At 43.9% G+C, this 25,834-nt stretch overlaps 2 protein-coding genes across 2 annotated transcripts in view; both read right to left on the bottom strand.

Annotated features, from left to right (window-relative positions):
• STX7 (syntaxin 7) overlaps nucleotides 1–6,229 on the bottom strand; it is a 44,948-nt gene extending 38,719 nt beyond the window's left edge. The window contains exon 1 of the mRNA XM_026649806.2: nucleotides 6,148–6,229. The gene's annotated coding sequence lies outside the window, so the exon portion shown is untranslated. The remainder of the gene's footprint in view (nucleotides 1–6,147) is intronic.
• A 16,869-nt stretch (nucleotides 6,230–23,098) lies between these two features.
• On the bottom strand, nucleotides 23,099–24,127 carry LOC113406225 (trace amine-associated receptor 7a-like). The gene has a single exon (XM_026649596.1). The coding sequence runs from the start codon at nucleotides 24,125–24,127 to the stop codon at nucleotides 23,099–23,101; it is 1,029 nt and encodes a 342-aa protein (XP_026505381.1).
• Nucleotides 24,128–25,834: the final 1,707 nt, after the last annotated feature.

Below are 25,834 nucleotides of genomic sequence, written 5' to 3'. Positions count from 1 at the left end.
CACGAAAGCTTATGCCCAAATAAATCTGTTAGTCTTTAAGGTGCCACCAGACTCCTTGTTGTTTTTGTAGATACAGACTAACACGGCTACCCCCTGATACTTGACACCATGCAAGGCACGAAATATACAAGCAGTCATTGAATTCAATGGAAATACTCACATGCTTAAAGTTAAGCATATCTGAGTCTTGCAGGATCAGAGTTTTACTCAGTAAGTAGCTCTAGAGAAGTCAGTGGGACTCCTTGCTGAGTAAGGTACTATTCAGTGTAAAGGTGGTAGAATCAGCTCCACTCCAAGCAATTTTGGGGTTGTAATTTGACTATTTTCAAAATGTAAAGACAAGAGAGAGATACACACACACACACACACACACACACTTTTGACCATTTGTCAAATAAATGTCATTTTTAAGTTTCTTTAACTGGAAAAGTATTTTGCTCAACTTTCTTCAAATTTTCTAAAATAGTCCTCACTTTCAGTAACCATTAATATTTTTTAAACAGGTGCACAAAAAATTTACAGAAAAATTTGCCTCAAGATGGAACCAGTTGCAATAGGGTTGCCAGCCCTCCAGGTTTGGCCGGGAGTCTCCCAGAATCGGCATAGATCTCCCGATGACTACTGAAAGCAATCCAGGAGATTTTTAGTAGGCTATTTTAAGAAAATGACATTACGTCGTGTTGGGGGGGAAAAAAACTCTCTCTCGGAATAGCTTCAGTCAGAGTTGACAACCCTATATTGCAACCTTAGCTGTAGAAAGACTATTGTCTTGCTATACTCATGGTAATTCAACAAAGCATTATTCAATCCTCCTCATTCATATAGGTTTCACCATTGTCTGTAGAATATTTTGATATATTAAAATAAAAGGCAACTGAGATGTTCTTGAATCTAACTGACAGTGACATCCATGCCAGCCCAGCACCTATTACTGCCTTTAATGGTCAGTTTAGAATAGGTAATTTTTGTTGTTGTTGTTATTTTTGAAAAGAATACATAAATTCTTGTTAGGATGAGCTTAAATAAAAAGTAAGTGAAGGGTTGAGAGCAGTATGCTACACTGTACTACAAACATTCCCTAGGTCTAGGAGTGAGTCAGACATATCCTCACAATTGACTGCTAATATTTAGCAACAAGCAGTTATAAGTAAACATTTAACCTTATTAGAGATCAGTATTTTTTCCAGTGGGGGAGGGAGGGAGTACTCAACCCAGAGTTTATATGTAAACAAAATTGTTATTTTTCCCTTTAAAAATTAAAAACCAAATCCCTTTTTATGATCAGCTTTTGGATACAGAAGTGTTATCAGAAGTCACCCGGTGCGGTGCTCTGCTCTGTTCAATGTTGATAACAGTCAGCTGCGCGCGTGTGTTCCCTCTGTGTGCTGCCCCGGCTCTGCAAATCGCTGATACAGCAGACCCCGAGAGAACCCCCAATGACCACAGACTCCGATAAGGTACGAAGGCACCCGGCCAGGTTTATTGCCAAACGAAACACAGTCTCTAGCTCCCCGGATCAGATGTCTACAGTTCTGCTAGTACATATGTGCTCCCTGACAATGGACCGGCTCAGTCAATGGCAGGATTTACCTCTGCCCCCCTAGGCCAGACAAAGACATCCACTCAGGGATGCATTCTTATACACATCACTCCTGACGCATAGGGGTGCTACCTCTCACAAAACACCTCTACCATATTACCCTCCTGCCCGTCCTTATTTCCTTTCAATTCAAATTTAAAACATATATCCTATTGTGTATTTTAAAGGTCCTAAGGATCAAGACATCCAGGTAATTCAATTTAAAGTTCATAAGATATACTGGACATACACAGAAGAAAAAATGACCCTCTTAACTTCAACACAGCTGAATGTATGAAGACTTGAAAAACAAGCAAGTTTAACTATCAGACTGTGCAACAGGTTAATTGATTTAGTAGGAGTGTCCTCAAGAGTTAACTCTGTTTAAACCAGGATGGAATTGGAATCAGTCACATTGGTTATGTAATATTTATTAAGCACTAGTGATTCATAACAAAAAATAAATACTGCCCTTACCATTATTTATTTTCTCCTCCCACCCTTCCTTCCCACTTTTCCCTTCTTTTGAGGTCATACTGAATGGAGGAGACATTTAACTGTGTTAGCATTTGGAAGTCTCACAGAACAACTGAGTCTTTAGGATAGATTTGAACAAAACGAAATTGATTGGAGGCCTAGCTAAATAGGATCAGGAGTTCAGAGAGAGCGAGCAAGCGTGCGCGCATGGAAGAAGGTGCAAAAATGGAGTAGAAGAAGAAAACAAAAAGCCAGTAAAGCTGGTATAGTTAGGGTGACCAGATGTCCTGATTTTATAGGGACAGTCCCGATTTTTGGGTCTTTTTCTTATATGGGATCCTATTACCCCCCACCCCATCCCAATTTTTCACACTTGCTGTCTGGTCACCCTAGGTATAGTTGACAGTGAAGACAAAGAAAGGGTGGAGGAAAATATGACGTAATAAGAAACTTCAGTTTATCTTGCAGTATCAGATTTCTTATCTGTACCCATTTTGAGGCAGATAACATCTGTACATATTTGTACATCTAGCATAGTTGGGCCCTGATCACAATTAGGGCCTCTAGGAAATACTATACACCTCTACCTCGATATAACACGACCCGATATAACACAGATTCAGATATAATGCGGTAAAGCAGTGCTCCGGGGGGGCGGGGCTGCGCACTCTGGTGGATCAAAGCAAGTTCAATATAGAGCGGTTTCATCTATAATGCAGTAAGATTTTTTGGCTCCCGAGGACAGCGTTATATCGAGGTAGAGGTGTACTAAAGTATAATAAGCTCTGTTTCTAAGAGCTCCTCCTCAGATTAAAGTTAGTTCTGCTAACATGTAAAACCTCACCTGTCCTCAATGTAAGTCACGGAAGTAACCGTTTATTGGAAATAGCTAAATATGAAAAACATGAGGCAAAATATTATTTTATGGAAGGATATGGTTTCCATTTTGTGCATTTAGGGGAAGCCTCACTATATTGTTTCAGAATAACTTACTTTCAGTTTTAGTTTAGGGTATTTATGATTTGATTATTTTTACTAGCAGCATTTTATATAATACCAGGCTCAGATACTTTGTTCTCCTTCAACAACTAATGCAATTGTGAATCATGTGTCAGTAATCCTTGTCCAGAGATATACTGCAGCTCAATTGGTCAGTGTGTTGACTATTTTGCACTGTTTGTACACTTATCCTGGCAACCTTGCAATGTATGAATAGATCCATTTAATGAACATTTGCTCTGAGGTTTTCCCATTAAAAAAAACAAAACAAAAACCCCACACACTTTGATTTTACTTATTTGCATTTCAGAGTGGACAATACAACCAGACACATCAATTTAACTTTTGTTTCTAGATACTGTCAATATTTTGTTCTCATACTGTAGCAAAGCAGTATACAAATTTTTCAAAGGTCACATTAGCATCATGCCAGGAGCCTAAAGGATGCACCTAATTTGCACAGAAAATTAAACACACATATACCCATAAAATTATAATTAGGGCTCCATATTTGTCATGGAGGTCACAGAAATCACCGATTCATGACTTTCTGCGACCTGCATGCCTTCTGCAGCCACCAGCATGGCTGACCCTAGGGTCCCCCTGTGCCAGCTGCTCAGGTGGGTCTGGGGACAGTCACACCAGCTGCTGCTGGAGCGGCTTTGCAGCCAGTCGCTGGGGCAGCCCCAAAGACAGCGGCACTGGCCGCTGCTGGAGCAGCCCTGGGGCCAGCTGTACCGGCCACTGCTCAGGCAGTCCCCAGGACCAAGCGAGCAGGAACTGGTGCGGCTGACCCCCTTTCCTCCTCAAGGTTTAATCAGGGATATTTATAATAATGACCTGGACAGGTCACAGGCTGTGAATTTTTGTTTACTGTCTGTGACCTGTCCATGACTTTAGTAAAAATACCTGTGACTAAATCGTAACCTTAATTATAATATTTCCATCTCCATTAATATGTTTTATTCAGAAACAGCACAGGACTGAAATAACAGGACTGATGCATGTAAGGAATTAGGCACTAACAAAGACCACTGGATATCATCTGTATTAAAATTCACCAAAAACTGTGCTAATTGTACAGCACCTAGAAAAACTAGGTGCTGATGGGCCTCTGGAAATTACTACAATATAAGTTAAGTACAATTCACCAGAAAACTGTCCTAAAAGTAAGCTATTTAAATAAAATGTGACACTAGCTTCTTCAAGAGGAAACTTTATAAACTTTGGGGCAAACAACCTTAAGTAACAGAAGAGCAAAACCATTACTTTGAAAAGATAGTATTAAGGAAAGAGTATACCCTCAGCACACTTTTAAGACTCCAGTCACAGAATTTAATCTATTTAGCTTAACAAAGAGTAGGTTAAGGGGTGACCTGGTTACAGGCTGTAAGTACCTACATGGGGAAACAAGTATTTAATGATGGGGTCTTCAATCAAGCAAAGAAAACAACATGATCCAATGGAAATTCAGACGGGAAAAAGACAATTTTTTTTTTTTACAGTGAGAATAATTACCATTGGAACAGTTTACCAAGGGCCATGGTGGATTTTCCACCACTGACAATTTTAAAGTCAAGATTGGATGTTTTTCTAATTTAAAAGATATGTTCTAGGAATTATTTAGGGGAAATTCTATGGCCTGTGTTTATCTCTAGATGGTCACAATTGTCTGCTTCTGGCACTGGAATCTATGAATGTATTCGAGACCCACATCTCTCTGTAAGAACATAGGATTTTTTTTTTTTTTTTGATATGTTGCATGTGGCTATATGACAGCAGGCCAAGCAGACTTTGAGCATGTTCACTTATTTACACAAAAATATATATGCTTCACAACACAAATCTTGAATGTGATAATGAACACAACATGAAAGATTCACTTCCTCGGGCTTTCACATGCTAACTTTCTGCACACAGAAAGTCCAGCAACTTCCCAAGAACACTACAATGCCTGCTTTTCAGAGAGTGAAGGGGAAGTATGGGAAAAGGGGAAAATGGGAAAAGGACTTATCCACACTTATTTTGAAGCAAACTGGGGTGTAAACCCACACCATGCTAGCCTGCCATGCACAATGTGGACCCTGCTGCTGCATACTAAAAACTAAGTTGTGCGCTTTGCTCTATCCCACTTTGAAATGGAAGCAGATTAAAGTACACAAGGAACCCTTTAGTGCATGGTAGCAGTTTCCGCATAGACAGCTGGTGCACAGTAGGCTACTGCAAGACAGCTTTATGAGCCAGCTTGCTGAAAACTGTTTGTGTAGACAACCCCTAAAAAGGGATACATACAAGGATGTGTGTGTGCTTTAAATCTATAGCAGGAAGGCAGGCAGCAGGGAGGCTGGGCAAGATTTAGGCAGAAGTTCCACGGTCAAGCAGAGAAATAGCAGCTTTGGGGTAGCACTGATTTCATGATTCTAATGAAGTTCCTTGCACAGTCAGAAGAAAGGAATGCCGCAATTCTTTACCATCGCAACACTGCAGGGCTGCTAAGGAAGACAGAAGGGGCCGGGGGTCTTTGGCTGGGCGTGTGTGAAGCCGGTCTCAATGGAAGTATGAGGCGCACCTGCACACACAGGCGTCTGCACTTGACAAGCACTGCCTGCACCCAAACGCGTCTCTCGCCGAACACACTGGGCGTGCACAGCACGTTCCAGCCATGGGCCACTCCTGGCTCGGGGAAAACAGTCCAAGAGATGGAGGACTGGCGTGTTGTCCCCCTCCACGCTCCCTGGGGCCGCCGGGGCGGGCAGCACCATGGGTGAGCGAGGGCTGCCCGCTCTCCAGCCGGCTGCGGGGAGATGCAGAGCGCACGCAACTGCAGCAACTCGGCTGAGGGCCCCGGGAATGCGGAACTAACCCCTTCCCGCGGGCACCGCCGCAGCGTCAGCACGGCCCCTCCCTCTCCCGCGGGCAGTCCTGGGGGCTCGGGGCACCCCCCGCCGTCCCCGCCTCGCGGACAGGGCGGCCCCGGCGGCCCCCCTTGCCGCGGAGCAGCTGCTGCTCGGGAACAGGGCGGCGCCCACCCGAGACACCCACAGGGAAAAGCGAATCCCGCTGCGCCCCAGGCTCCTCAAAGCGCCTCTTACCAGGCCCCAGCCGCTCTGCCCCCCAGCACAGCTGGGCTCCGGACCCCGCAGTGCCGCCGCTCAGCTGATCGGCTGCTCCCCCTGCTGCTGCGGCAGAAGTCCCCGGGAAAAGAGGCGGGGCTGAGGACGCCGGCCCCGCCCCCTCCCCTTGGCCCTATAGCGAGGAGTGACAACGAAAGCAGCTGCCTTCCGCCCCCTACCGTGCTGAGACTTGAGAGGGGCTGCTGGGGCATGTAAGCAGGTGCCTCCCCACAGGTAGGGGCGGCAGGTTTGTATAACTTTTGGTGGTGCCCAGAACGGGTCCAAGTCCTGCCCTCACCCCACACCCACCTAAGGCTCTGGGAGGGAGTTTGACTGTGGGAGGGGTGCGGGCTCTGGGAGGGAGTTTTGGTGCTGGGTGCAAGCTCTGGGCTGGGACACGGTTGGGGTGCGGGAGGGGGTTTGGGTGCTGGGTGTGGGCTCTGGGAGGCGGTTTGGGTGCTGGGTGCAGGCTCTGGGCTGGGACAGAGGGTGGGGGTGCAGGAGGGGGTGTGGGGCTGAGGAGTTTGGGGTGCAGTAGGCAGGCTGCCCCGGGGCTGGGGTGAGGGGCCAGAGAGGAGGACTCCCCCCCAGCCCTCTACCTGCCAGCAGTAGTGAGCTCGGGGGGAGGGAGCCCCTCCCTGGCCCAACACTCATTCAAGCCCCCTCCCCAGGCTGCTGCTTAGGAGGTCCAGCCAAGATAAGCCCCCACTCGCTGCCCAGGGCAGGCAGGGATGCTTAGGGGAGGGGGCATGCGGGGGCAGCAGGTGGGGCTGGGGAAGAGACCCAACCCCAAACATTGGTGGAGCCGGGCCCCCTGGGCCCTGAATTTGCTGGAGCCCAGGCACCACAGGCCCATACAACTCGCCGCCCCTGCCCACAGGCAGGCATCATCATAAGGGATCCTGAGAGGATTACTTCCTCATGGCTTGGGGTCTCTTACCCCTTTAACTACCCAGCCAGCGCTCTCTCAGGCCTGGGGCTCATCTTCTGCAGCAAAGTTCCTGGCTGTGGAGTTGGGCTGATTATCATCCCCCTTGGGCTAATTTGTCCCAGTGCAAAGGAGCCAGGGGTACAAGATGACGTGGAACAAGACTCCCCCAGCAGGATGGCACAGCGAGGCACCAGCCGCAGAAGTCACGGAGGTCACGGAAAGTCACAGAATCCATGACTTCTGTGACCTCTGTGACAGACTCCTAGCCTTAACCATAAACAACATTAGCTTTCTGCCTATTGCCCACCCACATTGTTTGCGCATAACCTTGACCCCTAGGGTTTAATCTCTGAATCTGTTACAAATCTTGATTTCTTCAGTCATTTCATTTTGAATAAATAATGAATAGAATCTGAGGATTTGGGGGGGGAAATCATTGGTGCAAAGCTCCAAGTCAGTTAACACTTAAGTCTTGAAAATAAACAGCAATAATTTCAATGAAAATACATGAAAATAAATTTGTAATCTTTCCTTGGTTATTTTAAAAATACAATGCCAGAAATGTTAGAGCTGGTAAAGATGCATTGGCAGAACTGTGGGAAACTAAAAGGTTTCATCTTGTGTGTTCTTTAAATCTGTGCTAAAGTGTTAAAAGTTTCAAGGAGCCTTTTTGTTGTTGTTAATCCTGTGCTTGCACCTTCTGAGTTTCACACCGAGTTTAGAATTTGAATGAATAAATGGAACTTGGCTTGTACCACAGTGTTTAACACCTCCCACGCCCAACCTACACACTTTTTAGAGAACTTCCCTAATACACACGGGGAAGGAAATGGTTCTTTATGAAACTCCATCAAGGTTTATGAAAAACTTATCCTCAGTTCTCATAAAAGTTTTGCAAACCTTAGTGAAGGTTTCAGTGAACATACTTTGACTTTCAGATTATTAACAAAAGATCTTGGGATTTGACTACAAAGATACAGCTAACGTGAACAGATTTTCAAATTGAAATATTGGGCCAGTTCCCTTTGGAGAGGAGATAGCAAAAAACAGTTTTGGTAGGAGACAGATACAGAATCATAGGACTGGAAGGGACCTCGAGAGGTCTTCTAGTCCAGTCTCCTGCACTCAAGGCAGGGCTAAGTATTTCCCTGACAGGTGTTTGTCTAACCTGTTCTTAAAAACTTCCCATGATAGAGATTCCACAATCTCCCTAAGCAATTTATTCCAGTGTTTAACTAGATATGTGCATAGAAGGGTTTTCACAGGTAGGGTGAAGGGAACAGTGTCTTCATCCCAGCATGCAGCATCAGAATTTGGGCCTCATTGTGCTGGGTACTGTACATATATAAAATAAAGGACCCTCTTTGCCCCAAATAGTTTACAATCTACTAGAAGCACATAGCATACTGTTCCAGATGGCTTTCAGACACTGGCCAAATACACCCAGTTAGAGAGAGAAAATTGTTTGATAAGTGTTTGAGGCTGCAGAGGTTCATGAGATTATTTGCAGGGTCTTGATTTCATGCTTGTGACAGACCACAATTCAGTGGTGACAAATGCATGATAATGCATACTGGAAGTAGTAATTGGAACTAATCATGCACATTACCGGGTTCTAAGTTAATTGTATCCACTCAGGAAAAAGACCAGGGTATACAAGTAGACAATGTAATGGAAACCTTTGCTCAATCAAAAAGCAAACATAATGTTAGAATACATAAGGAATAGGATTAAAAATAATACTGAAAAAGTGATAATGCCATTACATAAATCAATGTGATGCCCTTGCCTGGAATTCTGTGTTCAGTTCTGTCACCTCATCTCCAAAAGGATATAGCAAAAATACAGGGGGATTGGAGACAAGAGATACATTATTAGAGGTATGTGACGGGGCGCACTTGCCCCGCACCGGACGGGAAAGGGTTAATGCCACATTGTGGGCTGAGGAAGCCATGCCCCTTTCTCCCTACTGGGCATGCTCCAGCTGTACCAGTATAAAAGAGAGCAGCCCAGCTCAGTCAGGAGGAGACACTGATGGGGGAAGGTTGTGTGCTAGGAGCACCTGCTGAGAATAGTCTCCAGCCTGTGCCAGAGGGGAATGGAGATGTGGACCACAGCCTTGGACCCCAGCAGCCCATGGAGCCTCAGGGAGTGGCCGGTGCTGGGGAACTAAGAGATCCCAAAGCCTCCTGGACTACAACGCCTGAGACTGCGGTAGGAAGTGACCAGGGGCAGTGTCGGCGTGGTATCTCCTGCCAAGGTAAGCTCGGTGTGTTTCGGTGGGACTACCCACTGAGCAGGTAGCTGGTTGTTCCACCACTACTAGGACCCTGGGTTGGGGCCTGGTGGAGTTGGGTGGGCCTGAGCTCCCCTACCTGGGCTGCTGGCCCTCCTGCCAGCGGCCCCCATGAACTCTGGCCATTGGGCCACACTGTCCTGACATTAGGGGCATGTTTCATGGACTCTGGCCACTAGGCTGTACTACCCTGAATGTGCAGGGGGTTTGCATAGACTCTGGCCATTGGGCCACTCTATCCCACAGCTAAGCCCAGATGTGTGGACTTGCACCTGCCTCTATTCCCCGAGGAAGGCAGGTGCATTCGCCCCACACCGGATGGGGCTCACCTTAATTGTGTCACAAGGTGCCAAAAGATGGACAAGATTGAGATTGTAGTTTAGAGAAGACAACCCCCCCGCCCCCCTGCCCTCGGAGTCTGACCTGTACCTCATGGTGGTGGAGGGGGTGTAACATCTGAAGTAGGGGGTTGCTCGTTGGTGCTATGCAATCAGTATCTGGTGTTAGGCAGGGTTGAGTTCTGGCCCCTGCACTCTTTTGTCGAGCAATGGATTTCATAATGCAGCATTCTGTCAGGTCCATAGGCATTGAAATCAGTGATCTCTCGCTCACGGACCTTGATTATGCTGATGTTGTTCTTTTAGTAAAGAGCCCCGACAGGTTTTGTGAGGCACTCCAGCATATGGAGGAGGAGTCCGCTCAGATTGGCCTCTATGTTTCATGGTCAAAGACAAAACTGCAAAATCTAGGACCAGGTCCAGCAACTCCAATCTCTTTGAACAACGAATCCGTCTAATCAGTTTCCAGCTTTTGGTACCTGGGTTCTATACTTACCTGCTCCTCCAATTCTCACACGGAGTTTCTCCATCGGATTGGCATTGCAGCATCTGCCATGGGCTGTTTACAACAGATATGGAATCAACATCATCTTGGTATGACAACCAAGTTCAGGATTTATTTGAGTTGTATCCTTCCCATACTGTTGTACAGCTGTGAAAAATGGACACTACGCCACTCAGACTGGACAAAGCTGGAGGCTTTCCACACAATGTCAGTGTCATATATTGGGCATAAAGTGGAATGACTTCATCTGTAATGCAGATGTTTATGGTCACTTGGGTCTACAGACTACTGGGGTCATTGTCCGCAGGCGGTGCCTTATGCTTTTCAGACATGTCACAAGGGTGCCACAAGATGTTCCAGCGAACGCCATTCTCCGGGTGGCTTGTAATATCCGGGATAAAATTCCACCAACCGAGGGGTGGAGGCTGTGATGTTGTGCAGTCTATATGGTTTTATAAAAACTTGATAATAAGTCAATATAATGTAACTGGGATAGTTTTAGAGAAAATACGGTAATAAGTGAATGTAACGTAACTGGGATATGCTTCATGCAAAAGGTCTCTTGTAAGGTATCATTACAAAGCTTATAATCTACTGAGTATGATCATCTGATTTGTATAAATGTACCACTCTAGTATCTAAAACTAGAAATATAAAATGTAACTCTGAGGGCCTATTGTAATTATGTAAGTGTGGGCCATTAATGATGGTTTGGAATCTTGATGACTCCCATTGTCTGCAGATGGCTGTTTACCTGTGAGTCTCCCTGTATATATGTGTGCTGGCAAGTGAGTAATGAAGTCTTGCAGTGACATGTGATCATGTCACCTGAACTGGAATCCATCTTTAACCTGGTACTTTTCCAGTGAGGGGGGGTGGAAACCCAGAGGGACAAAGGGTTCCCGCCTTATGCAAAAGATATATAAAGGGGTGGAACAGAGGAGAGAGAGAGAGAGCAGCCATCATGAAGAATCCCCTAGCTATGACCTGAGCTGCAACAAGAGCTGTACCAAGGGAAAGAATTGTGCCCAGGCCTGGAAGGTGTCCAGTCTGAGAAACTTACTGAAGCATCTCTGAGGGTGAGATTATCTGTATTTAGTTTGATTAGACATAGATCTGCGCATTTTATTTTATTTTGCTTGGTGACTTAATTTGTTCTGTCTGTTACTACTTGGAACCACTTAAATCCTACTGTCTGTATTTAATAAAATCACTTTTTTATTTAGTAATTTACTCAGAGTATGTATTAATACCTGGGGGAGCAAACAACTGTGCATATCTCTCTATCAGTGTTATAGAGGGCGAACAATTTATGAGTTTGCCCTGCATAAGCTTTATGCAGGGTAAAACGGATTTATTTAGGTTTAGACCCCCATTGGGAGTTGGGCATCTGAGTGCTAAAGACAAGCACACTCCTGTGAGCTGTTTCAGGTAAACTTGCAGCTTTGGGGCAAATGATTCAGACCCTGGGTCTGTGTCTGGAGCCAGACTGGAGTGTCTCGCTCAGCAAGACAGGATGCTGGAGTCCTGAGCTGGCAGGGAAAACAGAAGCAGGGGTAGTCTTTGCACATTGGGTGGCAGCTCCCAAGGGGGTTTCTGTGATCCAACCCGTCACAGAGGCGGCCCAGAGGCAGACTCTGTATTACATGGGTTCATCAAGTCTGTTCCGATGTTGGACTCTCAGGCCATCAAGCAGTAAACTGTTGCGCAGAAATGGATCAAATAGCAAATGATTGCTACAGCTGACTGTCTAGCTAAGCACTGAAGAAGAAGTTTAGAGAAGAGACACATATGAGGGGTCATGACAGAGCTATACAAAATAATGAGAAGTATATAATGCACTTCTATTTATCCTCTCTCCTAAGAACAAAGGAACTTTCAGAAAAATTGAAAGGCAGATAATTTAAAACTGAAAAATAAATTTGTTACACAAATATAACTAACGGGTGGAACTTACTGCCACAAGGATCTCATTAGTAGGATTCAAAAAACAATGAGATTCTATGGATAATGTTAATATCCTCATTTAAATTAAATATTTTAAAATGGAAGTTTATAAACTCTTGTGCTTTAAAGCATAAGACAACCACTAACTGACCGGTGTTAGGAAGTGTTATGGACCAGGGTGGGGCAGCCAGGCCGAGTAGTTGGAGCATTGGTTCTCAAGGCTAGTGATCAAAGGTGGAGTCAGAGGCCAGGAACGGCACTGAGGGTCAGTGCTGGAATCAGGAGTCAGAGCCGAGGGTCAGAGACCGAGTTGGGAACCAGGAGTCCGAGCTCAGGTTCAGAGCCAGAGACGGGAATTATGCAGTGGAGTGGACTGGAACAGGGGAGGAATGAGGCTGGGAACAAGGTCTGAGCAGGACTGAAGCAAGGCAGGCACAGGAGCAATCATAGCTGCAGGTGTAACTCTGAGCAGGCACTAGGTTGGTACTGCCGTTGGGCTTTAAACAGTCCTGGTGCATAGGATTGTCAATTAATTGCAGTTAATTCACATGATTAACTCAAATTAATAATCATTAATCACAGTTTTCATCATATTGTTAAATAATAGATTACCAAGTGAAATTTATTAAATATTTTTGGATGTTTTTCTACATTTTCAAATACATTGATTTCAATTACAACACAGAATACTATTTGAAAATGTACAAAACATTCAAAACTATTTAAATAAATGGTATTCTATTGTTTAACTGTGCAATTAATCGCACAATTAATCACAATTACTTTTTTTATCGTGCAATTAATTGCAATTAATTTTTTAATAGCTTGACAGCCCTACTGGTGATGCCTGTCAGCCAATCAGTGGGTCTGGTCAATCAGGGTGTTCATCTGTAGGTCAACTAGCAGGTTCCAAGCTCACCTGCAGGCCCTGATTCCTGACAGTACCATCCCCACTTTGAGGGCACCTCCTAGGGATCTAGGGGCCTGGCTTCTCTGGATAAGTTAGATGGAAGTCCATAGCAGGTCCAAGACCTGGATGTTCTCCACCAGCTCCCAGCTGCCTGAACAATAGTCCTCCCAGTTCACCAGGTACTGGAGTTTCCCCCTAACTTGCTGGGAGTTAAGAATTCATTGGACCAAATGTTCTTCTAGCCCTTGAACGATTATGGGTGGTGGCAGTAGCCACTGACTGGGATGAGGGTGGTCTAGTTTCGGGTCACAGCAGGCCTCATGGTCGGAGTGGGTGACAGGCCTCATGGTCGAGGTCAGAGACATTATCAGTAGTCAGGAGCCAAAGCCAAGGGTCTAACTGGAAGGCAGAAACTGGATACCATAGCTGAGGGTCGACCAGAGTCCATAGTCAGGAGCTCAAATTGAAGGGCAGGAACTGGAGCAAGCAGGGTATCAGGCCAGGAGGGGTTCAAGACAGGGGCAGGACAGAGCCTCAGGCAAGGCTGGGTAGAAAGCAGCAGCAGCTGGAACAAGGTAACATCTTGGTCGTGAAGAACTGGATCATTGGAAAAAATGAAGATATCCTTGGGGTAAATAACCACAAATTGGTGTAGCATGTCCCTAAAGATATCCTGAGTAAGCTGTTGGAAAGTCACTGGAACATTACACAGGCCAAATGGCATACCAAAGTACTCAGTGTCTGTACTATGCCCAAGAGGCGATCTTCTATTTGTTTCCTTCTTGAATCCAAACCAGGAATAAGCTCCACAAAGGTCCAACTTGGTGAAGACCTTTGCAGAGTGGAGTCTTTTAAAGAGCTCATTGACAAGGGGTAATGGGTACCCATTCTGGGTAGTAATGCTTTTTAATGCCTGTTATTCCACACAAAGCCACAGGGAGCTATCCTTCTTACCCACAAAGAAAGTAGGAGCCTCTTGGAGGAATGGATTAACCCCTTTTTTCAGGCTTTCCTGTATATAGCTCTGGAGAGTCTGTAGCTCAGGTTCTGAGAGAGAATAGATACACTCAATAGATACACCTCTGCTCCAGGCTGAAGGTCGAAGGGACAGCCGTAACTGTAGTGAGGTGGCATGATGTCAGCTTTCTTTTTGTCTAACATGTCAGCAAAGTCTCAGTATTTGGCGGGTACTACTGAAGCTGTTAGGGAGACCACAAGGGTTGCCAAGGATCCTGGGAGACAGGCAGAGCTGTAGAGGATTTCTGGTCTATGGTTGGATTTTTGAGAGGCAAGTCTTCTGGCAGTATGATGAACTAAAATGCAACATTCCAGACACGACAGTCTGCCAGAGGATACGTGGGTCACAGGTAATGAGCCAGGAAATACTGAGGTCAACTGGGGAATGGTGCATACAGATCAATCAAAATGGAAGGATTTCTCAATGACATGGGACCTGGAAGTGTAGTGACTTCTAGGGGGGCAGTTTGTTGGGTGACTGGGCCCAAAGAGAGGTCTGTCAATTGACTGTATCAAGTTGGGGGGTGGGGGGGACTTTGAACTGGGTGGGGACATTATGTGCTCGAGCAAATTCCAAGGCCATAAAATTGCTTAAGGCGCCAGAGTCCACTAGTGCTTCCTGGTTAACCTCCAACATCATGGGGTGCTGTAGCTGTAGTGGGAGTTGGGCCAAACACACTTCCTACCAGCCATCACCAAAGTACCAGCAAAAAAATGTTGGAGTGAGGAGGCAAATGCCAACCCAGCCCAGATCCCTCTTTTGTGGCTGGGGCTTGGAGTTTCCCAACCAGGATGCAGATTGTGTCCCAGTTCTTCACTGCATAAGCATAGGCCCAACACTTGTTTTTCTCCACCTTGTAGAGGTGAGGCCAGGCCTGGTCGAGCTGCATGGGTTCAGGCTGTGGGGAGGGTGCAGATGGTTGGCGGACCAGAGACCGCAAGACTAGCAGGGGTCGGGAAGCTGACCTTCTTTCTTGGTTGCTTTCTATCAGGCAGTTGTCAATTTTAATGCACAGTTTAATTAGGGTGTCCAGAGTGGTTGGAGGCTCCACCAGTGCCAGCTTCTCTTTGAACTCATCATCTAGGTCAAGCCAGTAGTGATTCTGCTGCATGGCCTCATTCCATTCGGTGTCTGTTCTCAGGCATTGAAATGCCATGGCATAATTAGCAGCTGGCTGGCACCCCTCCCGCAACATCTGGAGTGCAGCCACTGCTGTGTGCATGTGACTCGGGTCATCAAAAAGCAATGCCGTGGCTTGAACAAAATTCTCAGACTGGTCCAGGAGAGGGCTAGATTTCTCCAAGAGTGGACAGGCCCGGGCCAAGGCCTCCCCAGTCAGAGGGGTGATAAGTCCCACATGGGACTTGGTTCATGGGGAATGACTATGGATGCAACAGAAATAGGAGCCAGCACTAATTCAGCAACCCAAAGAATTTACCGCAGCTGCTGGCATACTTGTCCAGCTGGGGAATTTTTGGTTCTTGAGTGGCCTGTTGGAGTTGTGGGCAACATAGCCTGTGTCCGTAGTGCTACACTTTGTGGCTGCAGGACCGCAACCTGAGTCTGCAGGTCCTGCAAGAAGCCCACCTGTCTCTTTTCTCTTTCAAGGGGTTGCTGTTCAAACCATCACAGACTGGGTTACGGGTGATGAGGCCTAGTGAGCAGTGGGAGTCATACCTAGTGGTCAGAGTCAGAAGCTAGGAACAGCACCAAGGGTTTGAGCTGGTGTCAGGAATCGGGAGACAGAGCTGAAGGTCAGAGCCGGAGTCAGGAACTGAGCAGGGGTGAAGCGGACTTGATCTTGGCAGAAGCAGGGCTGCTGCAATGCTGGGAACAAGGCAGGCACAGGAACAATTGCAGCTGCGGGCATAATTGCTGAGTAGCCGCTAGCCTGGTGCTGCTGATATTAAGAGCAGGCGTGATTTCTTTTAGACAGAGAGTCTGGTTAATCGGGGTCTTCAGCTGTAGGTCAACTAAGTGGTTCCAGGCTCTGCTGCAGGCCCTGATTCCTGACAGGAAGAAGCTCACCCTATGGGCTGATTAGTCAATAATTAACCATTGTGGCATTTCTTCACCTTCCTCTAAGCATCTGATACTGACCACTGTCAGAGATAGGACACTGGACTGGATAGATTATTGATCTACTCCAATAAGACAATTTCTGTGTTGCTATGTTTCACTGTCTTCCAACGGCTTTTCCCAGATGGGAAGTCAGAGTGCAGGAAGAAAGGAGCAGATGCTCATCCATAGATGGAGCCAGTTCCCAGGAGGAGAAGAGTGCCAGAATCAGGAAAGAGGCACCTTTACTGCTGTCCCCTCAGGGACCTCCCAAAATGGGACAACTAGTACCAAAGAGAAGATGATCCCATTCTTTGACCTCTCAGTGCCCTCTCCACTTCCTTCCCCGCTAAGTAGAAGACCAACACTTTCCTTTCTCTTTCTCCTAATGTATTTAAAGACCCTCCTCTTATTGTCTTGTATGTCCCTTGCTAGGTGCAACTCACTTTGTGCCATAGTCTTTCTGATTTTCTCCCTGCGTGCTCGTACTGTTCTTTCATCCATAGCAATTCATCCATGTTTCCCCTTTTCTGTAGGCTTTCTTTTTGAATTTCAGGTCATTAAAGAGCTCCTAATAGCGCTAATGCCCAGGAGGAAAGGAAGAGAAGTGCCAGCCCCCAGATATCCTAGAGACCCTCACAGGCAGATTCAAAACGTAGGAGAACAGGGGGAAAAGATCCAACTCCTTTCCCCTCCCAAAAACAATTGCCAATATTACAGATCTCAGCTGCAAGCAGATGGAGGAGCCTGTCCACATGCCCTGCCAGAGACCCTCCACAACAGGAGGGGCCACAGCCTAAGAGAACCCAGCTTCTACACACATACATTCTCTTTCACAAAGGGTGAGCAGATTATCTTAGTCTCCAGTTTTGGGGTCTTTCTGTACAGCGGACTCTCAGAAAGCAGATAGAGTATTCACCATTTCAGCCCTGCACTTCTCTTAGGGTATGTCTTCACTACCCGCCATATCGGCGGGTAGCAATCGATTTATCCGGGATCGATATATCACGTCTCATTAAGACGCCATATATCGATCCCCGAACGCGCTCACCGTCAACTCCGGAACTCCACCAGAGCGAGCGGCGGTAGCGCAGTCGACGGGGGAGCCGCGGCCATCGATCCCGCGCCGTCTGGACCCCAGGTAATTCAATCCAAGATACTTCGACTTCAGCTACGCTATTCGCGTAGCTGAAGTTGCGTATCTTGGATCGATTTCTCCCCCCACCCCAGTGTAGACCAGCCCTTATTGTGGAGCTGTGACTGCAGAGCATGAGCCTGGGAACCCTGCAGGACGGGTCCTGGAGCCTGGTAGTTAGCAGAGCAGTTCACACCTCCGCCCTCTTCTGTCTCCAATATTTAATTAGAGTTGTTTCCACCCACTGTCTTCTCATCCTAGTCTTCTAGGCAGTTCTACAATTTTATTGTTTCTTAATGGGGATATCAAGAATCTTAAGATTCTCAACACTGCCTTATGAACACTTTATTCTAAAAATGAATCAGAGTCTGAAATTAGAGTCTAATGTCTGTTGTATCAAAAAAAGATGAGAAAAACCTTTCCAAATATGTTATGCTTATGTAAATACAGCAGAGTGACAGATGTTACTTAACCTGTGAGCTCTTCAGGGCAGACACTATTTTTTGTTAGGTGTTTGTGCCTAGCACTGTGGAGCCTTGATCCCTGATTGGAGCCCTTAGGTGCTACCACAATACAATCCTACTAAGAGGAAGTTCAAAAAATTTAGAAGAAAAACCCAAACGAAAAAAAATTAGCTGAAGTTCTGATATCAATACTAATTCCACATCACTCTTCCATCTCGTTGACTGTTTCAGACCCGGTGCCCTCTCTTCAATTAACTGAAACAATGTGATAGCGTTTAGTCTTATTTATTAAAGCATGCCAGAGAGGAGTCATCCCAGAGGTGGAACAAAGTAGATTGGCAGGCTTAGGTGTGGTCTTCATGCCAGCTATTTGGAATTCAATTGAACAGAGATAGGTGCTTTTTGATATTTTTATACATTAAAAATGGCACTCTCATGTATCTGCTATCATACGCTACATAAATGCTGATTGTGGGTTTAATATTTCATTTTGATTAGCCATGATTTTAATGCTGCTATTTGTATTGTTTTATTTCTTTTACAGTTGAAATATTCAGGATGACCCAGTATTATCCACTAGATGGCACAACAGTGACATTATACTGCTCTCCTCTGCTAGCTGAAGATCTTGGGCTTGATTTTGATCTCACATTGGTTTTACACCAATATAACTCTACTGATTTCAGTACTGTCACTCCTGATTCACAGAGACTCAGCTGAGATCAGAACCCCTTCTCTCAAAGCAATATACCTACCAGTATTTTGTTTTGGATTTGTATTTATGATCAAAAATGTCCTTTTCAGAGAATACACTTTGGAACTTGAGGGACAATTTACTTTGATTCACAGCATATGGACAGCTCTGTCTACTTTTCATGTCTTCTGATGGTAGTGTGTGATGCCTATGGTATAAAGCAGAGGCTCCTAAACTGTGGTTTCCAGGCTGTAAGTGGCCCATAGAGATCTTCCGAGTGAGCAGATGGTGCTGGCTTCTCCTCCTTCTTATCTCCAGCAGCTATTTTATGTTACAAGACTGATTAAAAATTCATTAAATATTTACCTAATATTATTCTTCCTTTTAACCAACTGTTGTTGTTGCCACAATGATGTCACAGGATGGGAGGAGAGGTAGATCACAAAACAAACCCAATCTCCCCAAGGGCCGGGGGGGGGAAATAAATGCTTCTGAGCAATATCATCTGTCAGACTGTCTCATCAATTTATTGCTAGAGCTTCCAGCTGTGTAGCATTTGGGTACTGAGTTCAGGGTTAAATAACTGTCTGATTATGTACCATTTTCACTGATCCTCTTGAGGCAAAATCATGTTTCATGTGCCCATATTAGGCAGAGAAAAACTAAGAGGAATAAGAGGAAAAACAAGGGGAGGGGGCTGATTTTCAGAGGTACTAGTCCCCAAAATTCTTTTTGAAGTCAGTGGAAGGTGTGGGTACTCAAAATCTCTGAAATTCAGACCCCAGGCCAATCTGAATTCCTCCTTATTGTGGGAAAGGCTGCATGAAGAAGTGTGTCTTTCCCAGTGCCCAAAATGAGGATGATTATTCCATACAGTGTATGATGTTCTGAAAGTGAACTGGAAACAGAGTAATGTGGTTTTGAACTGATCAGACCCTGCTGCGCAGGCTGGTCATGCAAAGTTTCATTGACCATTCTGCAGTATAAAACTCTGAGTGCTTGTTAGAGGTCTCCAGGATTGATCAGTCACAGCCCTCTTCTCCAAGGAGGGCTGTCATTGGCCCATGAGTACTGAAGTATCATACAAGGGTGTGTGGCCCATCCCCTTCCACCTCTTCCCCCCCCCCCCCCCCCCCCCCATTCTAAAGTCTCCTGCCAGCCAGGAAAGCTGGCAGCCCTTTCTGTAGTACATATGGTTCACAGCCGTTTGCCCACATTCTTAGTGAAAACCTTCTTTATAGAGCTTAAGTGATACAGAGGGCCTTGTGTACCAGCGTGAATTTTATCCTCTAATTACTCTTCTTTTATCTTCAATTTTGAACAATAAAATTAATGATAAATGCATGAAATGATAAACTGTATAGCAGATGTTTCCAAGGCAGTTTTTATTAGTGTGGCTCAACAGAATGAATAACAATAATTTATTGTTATATGCATTTATTTATTTGTATTAAAGTAGTGCCTAATGAAATCTGAGCCCCAGTGTGCTAGGCTCTGTACAAACATATGGTGGAAGATGGTCCCTGGCCCAAACAGTTTACAAGCTAATTACATGTATTGCAAAAACACCTAAACAAATTTACACTCCATAGTGTTTTGCATATTATTTAGAGTGGGACTTAATCTTCAACAGGAGCAGAGTTAGGCCAGTGCTGGGTGCTTTCGAAAATCCCACACTATATTCTTAAATCTGTGCTCAAGTATCCTTCAATCTCCCTACCTTGCCCATCCTCTAGTTTGTCTCATCCATCTGTTGTATCGTATCTATTAAAACACAAGTTCTTTGGGTGGGTAGGGACTGTCACTTACTGTTTAACTGCATAGTGCCTAGCACAATGCAGCCCCACTCTGAGATTTCTAATTTTTCTTCATCATTCTAAAAAATCACTATGACTTTATATTTCACTTTTACTTTATTTCACCTGAAAAAAAGAAAAACCACACATAGTTTTAGAAGAGATGAAGAGTAGAAAGGTGATCCAGGGGTAACTGGCAGACAAGGATTTAGATGTTGTACAAACACAACATCTAGACAGATTTTCAGTCTGAAATAAATTCAGTTTTCAACAGTCACCAGTTATTTAAATTTTAGGAGTTATTTGCACTGCATCTTAAGCAAAGATAAAAGCTGGCATAAATCACAGGGTTCACAGAGAATTTATAATTAACAAAATTACCAGCCCACGAGCATCAGCAGGACTGTCAGATCAAGAACATACATCTATTATGTTGAAAAATGGTGATCAAAACCACAGAAAATCTCCCCTGGATACTAACAGAGCTTTACTTTTCTCTCCTTTCACTATTACCTGTTGTGTTTTTTGTGATTGCGACTGGGTTTTGCTTGTAATACATCTGCTAATTCAAGTCTGTTGTTCAGATAGCACAAACATTTTGAAATAAAGGACTAGACAGTGGATCCTGACATTGTGGCTGCATGGATATTTCCCTGAGCTCTGGGCTTCCCCAGTATTTATGTCTCAGAATGTACCATAGTTTTCAAACACTGAATCTTGCAAGATTTACCTGTGGAGTTGCAGAAAAGTGGTGTTCTGTGACCTACAGTGGTAGGAACCAGTGAAGAGGCTACAGGTGGCTGCTGCTAAAAGGGGCAGGATGAAGTGGGCTACCTGCCTATCCCAGTCAAAACGCTGTGCCATGAGAGGGGGGATAGATAAAATGTTATGTATTCAACTGACTACTAAAAGTCAGTTGTCATCCTATCCTATCTGTAGCCAAGTACGTCGTCCTATTCCTATGTGTAGCCAAGTACATTTTCTCGCAGAGGCTGTAAGCCACTGATGAAGTTGGTTAAAGACTTGAGTCAGTTGGACATTTATAAAATAATGTCTCATGCTCTCATTAATGATTTGGATATAAGCAGGCGGCACAGTTTTTCTGTTGGCATGATGCTAATTTATCTCTGCCGACTCCATGTCACTGGTGTGTGTTGTTTGTTAACTCCACTCTGGGGGTAAAGGAAGTAGGAGTGGCTCTTAAGGTAGAGGGATGTATGGCTTGGGACAGAGAATTCCTACAGGGAGAGCCCTGAGAACTGCCAAGCCGGGGGAGAAGGTTTGGACTGAAATTTATTATTAATTTCTTGTTAATAACCTCAGGCCTCAGGAAGAGGGAGAGTTTCACCCTATACAGACTGAAGCAGGCAGGGAAAATCTGCCACGGAAATTGAATTAAAAAAAAGAAGTTATTTTGGGAATTTGTAAATTGAACTTTTAGAAGTTTTTATTAACAAAATCCTAGTTAGTTCCTGTGATACACAGTTAACTTGCCTGCTACAGTAAAGTCAATGGCATGCTCCTACTTCACTTACAATTTAGCAAACCAGATAATAAGCAGTTATTGTTATTATAGAGGAATATTGCAAACTAACAAATATTTCTCATTCACAACTGGCTTGTCCAGGGCTTCTGTAGCAAGTGTTTGAAATCCAGATCCCTTGCTGCCAGTAGGAAATATCTTAGGGCTTGTCTATGTGGGAGGTTTACTGGAATTGATATTGCAGAATAACTAGCTATTGCACTTTAAATTCACACCTTATTTTAAACCAAAATAACTTTCAAGTATAGACAAGCCCTTAGAATATTGCTGTGACACAGGAGATTGTTCTGTGATTGGATTTTCTCCTGTAATGGAAAGGACAGTTTTCTCTCAAAATAGCAGAGGTAAAATCTTGGTCCCATTAAAGTCAATGGGAGTTTTACCATTGAATTCACTCGTATCTGGATTTCACCTTAGGTTATTGTTTTCTTTTAGTGTCTGTTATTACTAGAACCCTCCCTCGTGTGAGGAATCCTTGTGCACATGAAAGAGTCTTATTTCTACCCAATACTTCCCCAAGAGAAAGGTTGGTCTTGTGGTTAAGGCACAGAGCTGGACATTTCCTGAGTGAATATGGGCAAGTCAGTGCTGGCTTATTTTTGCTCCCATTAAAAGTCAATGGGAGTTTTACCTCCAGTTTAAAAAGTAGCAGGATTGGGTCCTTGATCTCTTTGGTTGGGTTTTTCAAAGGAGCCTAAGAGAGTTAAACATTCATCTCCCTTTGAAATTCAATTTTCTTATCCATTAAATGAGGATAATTATATCCATTCCATATGGATGTTGGGGGACTTAATTCAGTAGTATATGTAAATAATTTGAATACCCATAGGCTGAGAGTAATATAAATATTAATATTTTATACTTACTGATTTGGTAAATGATACCATATAGGTTTTAAAGCGATGGAAAAACATTTCTGTTTCGAGTATTGTTAGTACTTCCTAACACACAGAGATGAATTTCACTGAAAAAATATATTTTTGATCTTTCTTTTTTTGCCTTTGTTTAATTCTGGAGGGCCATTTTATCTTCTAAGTGACACAATTACAACCAATGGACATTGCTTTATTATTATATCATAGCATAATCTAGTATTAAATTAACAGTCTCTGTAAATAAATTGTCTTGATATGATGTGATAAACCAGTTTTTCACAATGATCAAAAGTTATACAAAGTATAAAATCAAGATGACAATATTTCATCCAGAAAAAGAAATACACAGCCAGATTTTATGAACAGGGCAATGACTGTGAAGTGTGAGGTGAGTAGCTCTGTGCAGGATTGGATAGGTTTTCAGTTTGGAAATAAATTCATTGTTGAACAGTCAAGCCGGAGCATTTTGAAGCTCACAATCACTTTCATTGCTTTTCGAAACCAAGGATAAAAGAGAGAGTAAATCAAAGGATTAATGGCAGAGTTGGAATAAGTGAACCAAACCATAATGTCAAAGAGAAGGGGTGGAGTTATGAAGTTAAGAAAAGCATCAATTATTACACTTATAAAAAAGGGTGACCAACATACCAAAAAAGCAATCGCAGCTATACCCAGGGTTTTAGCAGCTTTCCTCTCTCTTTTCCTACCTCCGTCACTGTAATTACGAGATGACTGGATGTTGTTGCTCGTCATCTCTATCATTCTAGCTTGTCGTTTAGCCACAGCAAAGATTTTGCTGTAAAGTGCTATCGTTGTAAGAAAAGGTATTAGATAAAGGAGAGCGGATACAACAACCCATGTTTTGTTGAAGACAAGTTGACAGCTCCCTACACAGGAGAGGGCATTTACTAATTCTTGTATCCCTTTGTCATTAGCCCCAGTGAAGACAACAGAAAAACTGTATACTATTGAAAATGTCCAGGCAACAGCTATGAACATGCCTGAAACTGGCACTGTGAACTTGAGAGGGTAAATTAAAGGATCAGTAACCGCAACGTAGCGATCAACAGAGATGAAGCACAAGTGAAATATTGATGAATAACAAAAGGATGCATCTAAACAACTGTGAAATCTACAGAATGTTTCCCCAAAATACCAGCATGTTTCAACAGATCTTATACTGCTGAAGGGCAGCACAGTCAGACCCAAACAAAAATCAGCACATGCCAAGGAGGCGAGCAAGATATTTGTAGGAGAGTGAAGCTGTTTGAAATAAGCAATTGAAATCATTACCATTAGGTTTCCACCTAGTGTAAGAATTGTCAGAAAACCAAGCACAACATACAAAGTTATCCGGATTCCAGAAGACCATGATGTTTTATGGCAAGATCCATTAATATTCTCAAAGCAATATTGTGCTTCTTCATTCTGAAGAAGTGCTGAAGTCATGTTGTGCTTTTGTTCTTAACTATTCTGAACTTTTTAGTGTTTGCGTTTGTATACCAATGGTGATGGTGTGGCACCGAAACTGGTGAAGCTCTTCAGTTTTTAAGTCTTTCTGAAAAAGAGAATTAAAGTCGACATGAGTGAGAGTACAATAATTCCAAAGTGTTCTATTATGTCCATCAATATATTAAAAGTGTATATGTAAATAAGAAGTAAATAAAACATAGCAAAATATCTCTTGTAACTACAGCTTTCAATGGCATTTTGAAATAAAAAAGTAAGAAAAATACTTTATAATTGAAAAGTTTCTCCTGTGCTATAACATAGAGTTTAGTTTTACCTATTTATATTTATTTAAATTTCCTCGATGCCTGATCTTTCTATTAAGTGAATTGCAAAACTCCCATTGACTTCACTGTAATTGGATGGACTCCTAATGCCTTACCTTTTGAGAAGCTTTTCTTCAGATATAATCCTGGATTAAAATGTCAATAGAAGGCAGGAAGAGATGCATGTTTCTGTAGTGCTTTATCCTCCGAGTTGTTTTAGCAAAGTTAATGAAAAAGTACTTGCATGCTGTTCTCTGAAAAATGAGGGATGGGGTGAGGGGAAAAACAGGAAACACAAGGGAAATTTAGTAATCATCCCATAAATTGAAATCCCTCTAGTAAAGGGTGTAAACACTGACAGATACTTAGTCTGAAAAAATCCCATCATTAAGCAATCTACTTTGATTTATCACAGGACAGTCCTTTATTTAAGTATATACTGTCATGCATATGTTTGAACTAAGTCTCATTATCAGAATCTTCCTTTATTTTTTGAAGCCAAATTTAACTGGCTCCCACAGCTACCAGGTGTTATCTAAGTATTATTACTGTAAATTGCTTTGTCAGGAATACTGACTGAGGAATCTGAGGTCATAGATAATGGTACGTGTGTTAAAGAAAATCTATCCCACCTTTATTAATCTTGCAGTGGGGTATTTTTATTTCTCTCTCTCTCTCATATTTTGGCCATTTTTCTACACTGTGGGCCAAACTCTTTCCAGTGCTAAGAATGGAGGAACTATTGAGGCAGCTTGTGTCATCCTGATGTGTCGTCTGTGGTCCAGTCTAGCCCACAGTGCAAATTGGGGCTGCCCTAAATTGCACTATAGTTGCCATGGATTCTATGGGCCTTCTGGTACGCTAGCTACACCTGACTAGGTTGCCAATATACCCCCTCCCTCCTCTGGCCTATCCCCAGTGTGCCACAGAAGTTCCCCTGCCCCATGGATTTCTGCAAGTGTAGAGTTGGTGGAACAAGCTCTGATCTTCTCTGGAGGCCACTCACTGGAGGACTGTGCATCTGCTGTGCTGGTGAGGGCAAAGGAGCTGCGGTCCATATATGATTTAGGTCCTGTCTTCTTTCACGAGTTTGAGTAAGTGGAGAAGTATGGTTGAGATGGCGCTTCCATTCCAAACCTATATTTTCCATGGCTTATAAATTCCTCAAAAATGTAGGTCGATCCTTTAGTAGTGTTCATGCCCTTAGGCCTGGTGTATATTACGAACTTATGTCGGTATAATTTCATCGCTATGGGGTATGAAAATCCACACCCCTGAGCTCTACCACAGTTAAAGCAATCTCACCTCCAGTGTGGACAGCACTAGGTCGATGGAGAATTCTCTCATCAGCCTAGCTACTGCATCTTGGGGAGGTGGGTTA

The sequence above is a fragment of the Terrapene carolina genome, unplaced genomic scaffold (genome assembly GCF_002925995.2).
Source record: "Terrapene carolina triunguis isolate 2854851 unplaced genomic scaffold, T_m_triunguis-2.0 Scaffold85, whole genome shotgun sequence".
Classification (NCBI taxonomy): Eukaryota; Metazoa; Chordata; order Testudines; family Emydidae; genus Terrapene; species Terrapene triunguis.
Note: the sequence above shows the minus strand (reverse complement) of the source record. Positions and strands in the feature narration are given on the sequence as shown.